Genomic DNA, 12,088 nt, shown 5'->3' on the forward strand with positions numbered 1-12,088 from the left:
CGTTCAGCAGAGAGATGGTGCTGTCACAGGTGCGTGGTGGGGGCTTGTAGTCCGTAATGGTCTGTATCCCCTGCCACAGGCTCCGAGTGTCTCTGCTGTCGCTGAAATGATGGGCTATCCTCCTGGAGTACTGACTTTTTGCCTTCCTGATGCCGCGGGAAAGGTTGGTCCTAGCTGTCCTCAAGCCCACCTCATCTCCAGCTCTGAAGGCAGCGTTCCGCATCTTCAGGAGTTCGTAGACCTCCCCTGTTAGCCACGGCTTCTGGTTGGCCCGGACAGTGATGGTCTTTGTGACTGTTACATCATCAATGCACTAGGTGATGTAGGCAGTGACAGTCTCTGAGTACTCCTGGAGGTCTGTGGTGTTATTGTATGTGGCAGCCTGCTTAAACATATTCCAGTCAGTGGTGTTAAAACAGTCTTGAAGAGCCTCTGACGACCCTTCCGACCTATAAAGAATTATCTTAGTTTAAATACTGTATATAACAATAGATATCCCCTTCTGAGTGTGTACTGTAGTGAACACTGCATAGGGACCCTGGGAATTGGAATGCAGCTTGTGGTGCGTTCAAGTCATGTCGGATAGATCGTATTTACGAGTTGAACGCGCATGAACGCCACCACAAAGTCGTTATTATGAGTGGGAAACTCAAAATTTTCTTTAAGCCCAGAGTTTCCGAGTTGGGGGCGTGTCAATGAGAAACATGGCAGAATCGATGGCTGCAGCGTCTGTAGTTGACGGTAAATTTTTGTTTAAATTGATAGTTTAGTTAGTCCTATAAACTTAAATTGGTCATTGTTCTTGTTATGCAGATAGTTAATGAAATAAATGCTATCATTTTTGCACCTATTGTAAATTGTAAGTTATAACACCGTAAATTATCTCTCATCTCTTGATCTCATCTTCACTCTCTCTCTCCTTCTCATGGTCTCTTTCTTCCCTCCTTCCTGTCAAGTGCTTATGCCCAGTGGGATGACGTCACCTCAGATGTGCTTGCAGCCATACAAGCTGGCTTGCACAAAGACTAGAGTGTGTGATGTGACACCAATAGAGCGACCCCACCCCCCTTTCCCAATTTAACAGACAGAGAGAGAATATTAAACCTCAAGTACTGTAAAGGTTAACTTTGTTTTAATTGTTTGCGGTCCCAGAGACCCCACTGCTGTACATGCAAAATATTAATAGTGTATATTAATAATAGTGCTATAATTAATAATGGTGCTTTTATTCATGTTTTATATTTGGGTTCTCTGGTTCAATCAAGTTTAAATTTAGAATCTGTTTTCATAAGATTAGTCATAAAGTATCATCCTGATACTATTATGTTAAGTATGTTTTATGAGCTGTTTAAACAGCCTTGGAGTCTCTCAGACCCCAAACAGAACAGAAGGATTAATACTTTTTTTTCACAGTGCGTACAGTTCTTTGAAGGGCAAGCTGTTTGTTTGTGCTATTCATACTCCTGTTTGTGATCATTGATGTCATAGCTGTCTGTTTCCAATGACTATTGATGATGACCAGGCACAGAGGAAATCAGATCATTTCAGCATTTTCTGCTCTGAAATTTAAAGAGAAGAAATGTTTCTGTAAGATTTTTAAAATGGGTTTGAAATAAGTCTTATTTAATCAAAAATACAGTAAAAACAGTAATATTACGAAATATTATTACAATTTAAAATAACTGCTTTCTATTTGAATTAATTTAAAAATGTGATATATTCCTATGATGACAGCTAAATTTACTTCAGTCTTCATGGTCACAAGATTCTTCAGAAATCATTCTAATATTTTGATTTGCCAATCAAGAAACATTTCTTCTTCTTTTTTTTTAAAATAAATTTGATGATGAATAGAAAGTTCAAAAGAACAGTATTCATTTTAAATAGAAACCTTTTGCAACATTATAAATGTCTTTCCTGTCATTTTGATCAATTGAATGCATTCATGCTTAATAAATTTTATTTTATTTTTTCAAAAAAATCTCACTGACCCCAAACATTTGAATTGTTTATATTTAAAATTAATATAATCTATTCTATATTTAATTACTACTCCATATAATAAGGTATGATTTGTGTGTATAAAAAAGGTGTTATTTACCTAAAGGGCCTTGTGTTTGAGCAGGTTTTGCTTAGTCTTGCAGCCAACGTACTCTCCTCAGTTTTTCATTAACAAGATTGAGTGTGAAGCACAAGAGCAGGAATGGAGACCGGAAGAACAGGAAAGAGGGTGCTGGAGAGAGAGAGAGAGAGAGAAATCCTGGCGTAGCACACATCTGAGAAACAAGAGAGAGCAACTGGGATGCGTTGCCATAACAACGAATTCAGCAGGCCGCTTACTAGCTTGTGTGTGTGTGAGACGGAGGAGAGGGTAGAGCAAGCAGATGTGTGTGTGTGTGTGTGTGTGTGTGTATGCCAGTGAGCAGTGCTGGAGGAGAGTTAAAAAAAAAGAAAAAGGTGTGCATGAAGCTTGCTTGTGATTGGTCACACCTCTCCTGTCTTTGTGTGGAGTGGAGCATGTTGGGTAAGTGTCCATCGCCAGAGCTGCCTTTTCTGATGGCTGCAGCACAGAAGCAGAGGGAGGGGTCTCTCTGCACCTCCCTCCATCCTGCTCTCTCTTTCTTTCTCTCTCACATCCTCACACCCGCTATCCTCCCCCTACTAAAGTAAAAACAATCAAATTCATAATGGAGAGCAACTGAATTTAGCTCTAGCATGCTGATGCCTCACACACAAAAAAAGCACTGGGCTACCAGCTTCCCCAGCAGTCACTAATGCTCCATAAGTCATTTAGAGGCTTACGAGCAGCACGTTGCTGTCTGTACAGACTGCATGAACAGTGAAACACACAGGCTGGGATTTGAGTGATGGTCCTTTGCCTGCTGTATACACACACACACACACACACACCAGGAGAGCAGCAGCTCCGTGTGGATGATGTCATCCTATCTGCATCCTGCAGTGTTAGCAGCGCAGCTTCAGACCCTTTGTTGCCCTTTACGCTATACTCGGACCAGTTTTATGGGTTCTTTTAGCATTGTGAGCTAAGTAGTGAAGCACAGCATAATCTTTAGAGGTTAAAGGAGTTGTTCATGCTTGCAGTGTAATCTTAGTGTAAAACATAATTTTTCCTGAGATATTTTGTAGCTTCTTTCAATACACATGAATGGACACCGGTTTTAACATTTTTTTTTTTTTCAAGATCGGTGTTTCTACTGCTGTTTATTAGTTTAGACTTCATCTCCAAGCAATAAAAATTTCTAAATTGTATAATTTTTTTTTTTAATGAACAATGATATAGAATTATGCTTTGTATTTCTGATCTCATCTCCAAATTGGATTTCACTTCATTATGAATAACTGTATAAATGATCCATAACGATTTTTAGCCATGGTTTGGATAATGCTGACTCAGTTCTCACTATTAAACATCATAGTGTTTGTAACTTTTACACAAAGAATACATGGTGTTTAAAAGGTGTGTCAGACAGACGTTCTGCATGTAACATGTATGTCTTGTGGTATTTCATCTGCTACCAACAATATTAAAGCATTTGATGTAGTGCATATGCTTCTTTTAATAATGAGCTGGACAACAGTGGGTAAAGCATCATTAAAAGGCTTTGCAACAGATGCAGGAAAGTGGAAAAGTGAAGTATAGTCTCTCAGATGTATTATGTGATATAACATGTTTGATTTGCTCTGAATTGTGCTTCTAGTAAATCCAATATGCATGGGTGTTTTTTTGGGATCAATATTGATGCATGGCCTGGGGTCTTTCTGCCTACGCAGGCAGAGGGGCTTATTGCTGAGTCGTCAGTATAAGGTTAGACTTCATCTCCAAGCAATAAAAATTTCTAAATTGTATAATTTTTTTTTTAATGAACAATGCTATAGAATTATGCTTTGTATTTCTGATCTCATCTCCAAATTGGATTTCACTTCATTATGAATAACTGTATAAATGATCCATAACGATTTTTAGCCATGGTTTGGATAATGCTGACTCAGTTCTCACTATTAAACATCATAGTGTTTGTAACTTTTACACAAAGAATGCATGGTGTTTAAAAGGTGTGTCAGACAGACGTTCTGCATGTAACATGTATGTCTTGTGGTATTTCATCTGCTACCAACAATATTAAAGCATTTGATGTAGTGCATATGCTTCTTTTAATAATGAGCTGGACAACAGTGGGTAAAGCATCATTAAAAGGCTTTGCAACAGATGCAGGAAAGTGGAAAAGTGAAGTATAGTCTCTCAGATGTATTATGTGATATAACATGTTTGATTTGCTCTGAATTGTGCTTCTAGTAAATCCAATATGCATGGGTGTTTTTTTGGGATCAATATTGATGCATGGCCTGGGGTCTTTCTGCCTACGCAGGCAGAGGGGCTTATTGCTGAGTCGTCAGTATAAGGTCACATTTGGCAACACACGATCACACACCCTGGATAACCTTCACGCTACTGTTGTGACTGTATAGCATCTTGAATCTCCTCCACACCCCTCCCTGGCCTCAAACTCCTCCTTTCTCCTGGTCCCACGTTATTACCTTGGGAGACATTGTGAACTCATAAAAATCTTAGGTGGTTTTTGTTTTCTTATTTGTTTGTGTAACATTAAAAAAGGTGACATTTAAGGACCAATCAGTTAGTTGCCAAACAATTACGTTCTTGTATAGTAGGACTGACCATTATTTTGTGTGTGTGTCCCTCTCTAGGCGATGCATCTCCAATCAGTATGTCACCCATCAGTCAGTCTCAGTTCATCCCACTGGGAGAGATTCTGTGTCTGGCCATCTCAGCCATGAACTCTGCCCGCAAGCCTGTCACACAAGATGCACTGATGGAGCACCTTGCCACCTGCTTCCCAGGTAGCCCTCCAGACACACTTATGAACACACACACACTTGAGTGCTGTAAACACTACTAATAATATTTTAGAATAGACATTACCACATTAATTATTACCTATGCAAGTTTCATTATAACATTATAAAAAGACTTTCAGTTTTATTGGGATAATCTTAAAAATATTGTGCTGGATAAATTGCCATTTTGCACAAGCCACAATTATTTGGGTTCATTCATCTCATTTGCTGAGATTATATCAATAGGTCAAATTCATAATCAGTTTTTTTTTTCGGGTAAGGAATTTACAGTAAAGAAAGACTGACCATAATTTTGATTTATAGATGAAAATGAAAATATTCTTACCCTGTCTATCAAAACTACCCTTTAAAATAATGTTTTTCCCCCTGTACTATTGTAATTGTTAGTTCTGATTATTGCGACTTTTGGAGTATACAGTCCGGAGTGATTATCTTCTTAATTTCATTTCATGGTACTGGTGAAAATAAAATTTATGATGATGCTATAAACTCCAACAGTTTACAGTTTCAAAAAAGTTGAATGTCCAAAGCTATTTTTGTCATTATCAAATACATTCTCTGTAGAATGACCCTATGCCTTTTCATAATTCTGGGGTTATCGGAAGCAGAAGTCATCATAGCTGGGTAAACTTCTATAGTGGTAAATGGAAACTACAACAAGTATTTTTTGCAATATCATTTGCCCCAATAGCAAAACAACAACAACAAAATCTACGATAACAGTTTTTATGATTCTCTCCCCAAAATTAAAAAAAAAAAAAATAGAGAGATTGATTTTGTTGGTCAAAACAGATAAAGATGACAAATTTGCCATCACTCCTTTAGTCTTTGTAGAAACACTCACTCAGCAGCGTTAACTAATTTTCTGTAATTTAATGTCAAGGTAAGAAAAAAACAAAGGGTAACACTTTCTATGAAGCCCGTATTTATAATACATTATAAGGGTATTCTTTATAAAAAACCTTATAATATGTTGTATCATCTCATGAATATTCAGAAGAACGGTTTTAATATATTATTATATTTACTTATTTGTGGTTATAGCTTTTAAGAGTATGATGATTTATAACACAATGAACAATGGATTATATTTCTCATAGTTATAATGTATTGTCTCATATATTGCCATTTTTCTTATGCTACTTTACTTAAAGCGGTCAAAGACCACTTATAAGTAGTAATAATAATAATAATAATAGTAATATTTTTTTCTCTCAAACAGCCATAAGATCAAATATCAGATCAGATTTGCTTTGAGCTATTTTTATTGTAATATCAGTTTGATTATTTTGATTGAACCCTTTAAACAGCTGTTGATAAGTGACTCTGCAACTACATATCAACTAGCGGTCATTAGAGTATTAGTATGTCTGCTACTGTAAATATTTGCTAACAATTTATTTTGATGGTCAACCAACAGATAAACTGATAAAGTGTCTTTGCAAGTACGTCAACTTATTCTACCATACTAGATTCTACCGTTCTTGAGCATGCTAATACTCTAATGAGAGTTAGTTGGCATGTAGTTGCAAAGTTGCTTATAGTCGATTGATCAAGGGGACCATCAAAATAAAATGGAACCATATAAAACATTGCATTTTTTTCAGTTGGAGTATTAAGCTCACATCAATTAATTAACATTAGCTCCACAGGAAACACTCAAATAACACTCAACATCTAACCACTCACAAGCTGTAGTAAGATACTGTGCAGATCTTAAATAAACAATGTCAAGATATGATACAGTCCATTATTCTGTAAATTAAGTAGATTTAATATGGTGTTCATTGTGTGTTATAAATAATCATACTCTTAAACTTATAACCACAAATATGTAAGTATTATGATGTATTATAACTGTTGTTATGATTATTCATGAGTTGATATAACATATTATACGTTTTTTTATAATGCATTATGCATTCATTATAATGTCTTAAGAATACCCTTATAATGTATTATAAATATGGGCTTCATAGAAAGTGTTACCAAACAAGGTATAGTGTTTTAAATTAAAATAAAAAAAATATATATAAAAAAACGTTGCCAGATTTACAATATTCATAATTGTGGAGATGCGTCATCACAGTCTGTGAAAAAGGTCCATTGTACACCTTACATTACTCAGCTCTGTTCAGAGAAATCAGTCAATCAAAGTGCAAAGTGTGCAAACTTAACCTGAATAGAGTCTGTCTGCTTTCCCTTGAAGGAGTGGTAAAAAAAATAGAAAAAAGGAACAGAGGCTCTGGATTGCGTCATGTTGGTATGGAAACTAAAACTGTATGATGTAATGGCAGGCAACACTTAACCCTGACTAGTTACAGCTTATCTGCTCCTTTATCCGTTGTGTGTGTGTTTCTATGATTGAGAGTGTTGAAAAGCTGATTTGGGTGAAGTGAGGACTTTAGTGCAGTGAGGACACCATGCACCTTGTAGTGCAGTCTATCCTGTTGGTGTTCCTTTTCTGAGTTACAGGCAATGTTTACTTATTTTGCACACGTGATATTAAACAAAGAGAGACATTCACAGTACTGAGTCATACCACAAATGTAATGTCTATCTTTGAGTCTCTAAATCAACCATTTTAGTTGTATAGAAATATATTCCCTCTAATGCCTAATTTGAAAGTACGGAACAGTGGATCTCAAAATATGAGAATACAGTCTGTGGTTCACTGGTGCTGCATGAAGGTTTCCAAGTGGCTCACTAGTTGGTTGTCTTATAATAAGATAAAAGACCTGAAAAATAGATAGACAGATTGATCAGCTTATAACAATGAATTAATTGATTGATAACATTAACTTGTGATAAAATATTTCTGTTTTCTAACATTAATTACATAGTTGAAGTTATAGAAGTATTCAGTCCGACTTCTTAGTGAACAGTTAGCTTAGTCAGTTTAGGCTTATTAGTTAAAATTTTCAGCCTGCCTAATGAAATAAGGACAAAACAAGATATAATGTAAAATCTATAACTAAAACTGAGAAATTGTTAGGAGATATTATAATATTATTATTGTATTTTATTATTGTATTTTATTATCATATGAGTTCTTATGAAGGAGGGCCCTTTGGTAAGTCACGCTGGCAGGTTTTGTCTTATTACATTGAAGGGCATACATACGCGTTGATGAAAGATGAGGTAATGATTGGTGGTGACATAAACCAGCAGCCAATGCTCTTCTTTTGATTGACCTTCTGTAGTTATTTGTGTGATCACACCTACTCACGGTTAATCCTACTTTTGGCACGTCAGAGCAGTTCTAGATAATGCTGACATCAACATGAACCCACTAATCTGCCCCCCCCACCCCCCGCCCCCCACACACATTTTTTTTCCCCACACTCTCTATTTTTCACATCTAAGTGTTTGCCTGTTGAGCTTTTCCTTTGAAAAGTTAATTGATATTGATGATTGAAGATTTATTATTATTGTATCACAAATGTTAGCCAAATAGAACAAGTTGTGTCAGCACTTAAAATTAAGTTAGCACTATGAAAAGGATTATAAAATTTACATGCGGTTGTATTTTCTTCAGGTGTACCCACTCCGAGTCCAGAGATCCTGCGGCACACGCTGAACATGTTGGTACGGGAGAGAAAGATCTACCCCACACCAGAAGGTTACTTCATTGTTACTCCACAGACCTACTTCATCACCCCCTCCCTCATCCGCACCAACAGCAAGTGGTACCACCTGGATGAGCGGCATCCAGAGCGACAGCAGCAGCAGCAACAACAACAGCAGCAGCAGCAACAGCCGCCACCTCAACAGCAATGCACATCACCACAATCTGGAACCATCACTCCCTCCACCTCTGGCTGCGTACGAGAAAGGCCTAACCCTAAGAACCACTGCGACTCCTATAATGCCTACCGTGATGAGGTGCCCAGCATTCATACCTCAACAATTCAAAGAAAATCCCCAAAAGAACCCAAAGGAGAGCCCCCTTCATACCTACAACCCCCACCGCCTCAACCTGCCATTCAGCATCCACCTGACCCCACCGACAAGAGCAAGAGCATGACCGCCACCTTCTCTTACAAGACAGATACACTAACCAAGAAGAAGGAGGGCAGTGGTGGGGGCAGCAGTGAGAGGCAGTCTAAGAAGTTTGGGCTAAAGCTGTTCCGCTTGAGTTTGAAAAAGGACAAGACCAAACAGCTGGCCACCTTTTCAGCACAGTTCCCTCCAGAGGAGTGGCCCTTGAGGGACGAAGATACACCGTCTGCTGCAGCGATCCCTCGTGAGGTGGAGATGGAGATCATCCGCCGCATCAACCCAGACCTGACGGTGGAGAACGTGGCCCGTCACACAGCTGTCATGAAGCGACTGGAAGAGGAACGAGCTCAGCGCTGTAAGGCTAGCTCCTCAGCACAGCACAGCGCTCGCAGTCGCCGGAGCCGAGGCCACCGGCGTGTGCCACATGGGAAGTCACGTTCGCACAGCAAGACACGGGCTTCTCGGGGAGACCCCTCTGAGGGCTCCAATCTGGACCTGCCAGCAGTCAGCCTGGAGAGGGACTACCGTTTTTTCAGTCACTCTCTGGTACGCTCACCAAGAGAGGGAATGTACACAGTGGAACGCAGAAGTGGTGGTGCCTACCTTGTCCACAGCAACCCCAACATTGCTGAGTCACACTTTCCTGTCACCCCAGAGTGGGATGTTTCAGGGGAGCTTGCAAAGAGGCGGACAGAGATGCCTTTCCCTGAGCCTTCACGTGGGACGTCACATTCTAGAGTGCACCGGAGCCACAGCCACACTCAGGACCGCAAGTCACGCAATGAGCGGCCCGATAAGGCTAAAGAGCGATCGCGTTCTATGGACAACTCCAAGGGCCCGCTGGGAGGTGGGAGCTCCACACTTGGCACAGCTGAGGATTATGACCGCAGTCCTGATGACAGAAGTCGCTACTATACCGATGATGGGACGCTGAGGGCCTCCTCTCAAAAGGCCCCGCACTACTCGTGCATCATGTTTTCTGCTGCCAAGTTCAGCTCTGAAATGTCTGTACCTGAAATGGGCAAAATGAGTCTGGATGAATCGAGGCTCTGCAGCCCTCTAGAACGGAACAAAAGCAGGGACAGTCTCCCAGCCTACAGTGACCTGAAGGCCTTGTCGCCAAAGCCTTTGGCTGATGACTACTTACAGTGCAATACATCGAATGAAACAATCCTTACTGCCCCACTGACTTTGGGCAAATCTGACCATGACACTTTAACCCCATCTGATGGAATCCGCAAGGGCTCTCCAGCTGACCGGCAGACGCCGCACCTCACCTCTCCTCACCCCTTGGAGTACAAAGAGGACTCCTCCACCAAGGGGCACAATGGTTCTGGCAAACCCACACCAAGCCAGACACCTGAGCCTATGCCCAATGGACGTTTGATACAGCACCAACACAACACTGACCCAGGGGGCGGGGGAGGTGGTGGTAGCACTGGTGGCGGGGTGGACAAGAGGAAAGAGATTTTTAGTAAGGACACTTTGTTCAAACCGCCACACAATGTTTTGACTGTGAGCTATGTGGACAGTGGCTACTCCAAGTCAGGCACTTTGCGTAAGACTCCGCACATGAAATCATCCGAGGTCCTTGACACTCTGGAGACCCAGCAACCACCTAACTCCACCCCTTTGTCTGCATCTGCCCCGGCACCTACAGTCACAGAACAGGATGCTCCTTCCACATCTGAAGCTGCTTTTGACTATTACAACGTGTCAGATGATGACGATGAGGAGGAGGCCTCCCGTAAAGAGGCCGCCCCAACAGAAGCAAAAGGGCGGGCAGGGGCCGGAGACGGTGGTGGAGGCGTCGGGACCATGCAGTGGTTGCTTGAACGGGAGAAAGAGCGGGATTTACAGCGGAAGTTTGAGAACAACTTGACTCTGCTTAGCCCTAAGGAGAGCGAGAATAATAACAGCCAGAAGTCGGCTCACTCGGCACGGCTGGACAGCATGGACAGCAGTAGTGTGACTGTAGACAGTGGGTTTAACTCTCCTCGGTAAGTACTCACTTCAAAGACAGAATGTGTTACATATTGAAAACCCATATTTGAGTGTATATTGTCAATTGCTGACTGTGAACAAGTGTTCAGTGCATCAATTAATTGCCATTTTTCTTTTTTAAATTCTAATTACCAAAGACAGAAGATTAGGTTCGATAGTGAGGAAATAAAATATAACATTATGCTTACCAGAAAACATAAATTGCGAATATGGTAGAATCCACTTTATTTCTCTGACATCCCACAAAATGAAATGTTGTTTTCCACAGGTCATTTTTTATATGTTTGTTTTATTAAAATTTTTGATGTTTGATTTGAAGCACATAGTTGCATAGGGCCCATATAATTACAATCTTATACTGTGATGTATGGCATGTTTTTCCCCTTCTTCTTTGCCAAGGCCATAAACCAGCACAGACAGCCTTTAAGTGGGTTTCCCAGGGCTGTGTATGTGTTAGCAGAAGCCCTTTATGAGTGAGAGGGTGAGGACTTTTTTCAGCCGCTAAAAATAGACCCCTTGTGTCTGTATGACTCATTCAGAGGGATATGGCAGGGGTAGAATAACTGAGAAGAGCCTACATGTTCTGCACATGTGCTGCCTCTACTCCTTACAATGTACCCTAAGAAAACTAAACACAGGAAAAAGTACCATGTTAATATGTCATAATTTTCTTTATTGATTTTTCCCAGGTGTTTTAACCTTATTTTGAATTACACATAACATTATGTTGTATTTTAAGGTTGAAGGAAATGTCTGATACTTACACGAGTAATTTTCTGCTAGGACTTTATCAGTTTTTCTACATATTTTTTTTTTCTTACAGTGTAGTGCATGTTTGCTTACTTTTGACCTAATAATGACCTCATTCTATGACTGATATGTCAGTTAGTGAAAACCAACATTTTAACTGAAAATCCCATAGAAAGCCTCTCTAAATGGACCTTTGTAATTTAACACTGTACGTAAGTACCAATAATATATTTTATCAATACAACTCATACTGCTGTGCTGATGAAAATGTTCTTTTCTTTTCTGAAATCCTTACATTTGTAATGTTTTGATAACCTGTGTAATGCAATGCATTTTACTGTCCTTTCTACGATCAGTTATCGTGTATCGTGTACGATGATAATAGTAATAGGCTATGAATATACAGTAGTTGTGGCCCAGTCACAGTTGTGCCCCC

At 39.9% G+C, this 12,088-nt stretch overlaps 1 protein-coding gene and 1 long non-coding RNA gene across 3 annotated transcripts in view; both read left to right on the plus strand.

The window, feature by feature from the left end:
* Window positions 1–276, plus strand: part of LOC107559651 (uncharacterized) — a 14,133-nt gene extending 13,857 nt beyond the window's left edge. Inside the window, exon 3 of the long non-coding RNA XR_001605651.1 lies at window positions 186–276. This is a non-coding gene — a long non-coding RNA (uncharacterized lncRNA). The remainder of the gene's footprint in view (window positions 1–185) is intronic.
* LOC107559650 (storkhead-box protein 2-like) overlaps window positions 1–12,088 on the plus strand; it is a 48,632-nt gene that overhangs the window by 34,718 nt on the left and 1,826 nt on the right. For both annotated transcript variants that reach the window (XM_016243548.1, XM_016243549.1), the window contains exons 2-3: window positions 4,726–4,878; window positions 8,435–10,898. In XM_016243548.1, the coding sequence (XP_016099034.1) occupies window positions 4,726–4,878; window positions 8,435–10,898 (2,617 nt within the window). The remainder of the gene's footprint in view (window positions 1–4,725; window positions 4,879–8,434; window positions 10,899–12,088) is intronic.

Source organism: Sinocyclocheilus grahami, unplaced genomic scaffold (genome assembly GCF_001515645.1).
Source record: "Sinocyclocheilus grahami isolate Dianchi unplaced genomic scaffold, SAMN03320097.WGS_v1.1 scaffold693.1, whole genome shotgun sequence".
In the NCBI taxonomy this organism is placed as follows: domain Eukaryota; kingdom Metazoa; phylum Chordata; class Actinopteri; order Cypriniformes; family Cyprinidae; genus Sinocyclocheilus; species Sinocyclocheilus grahami.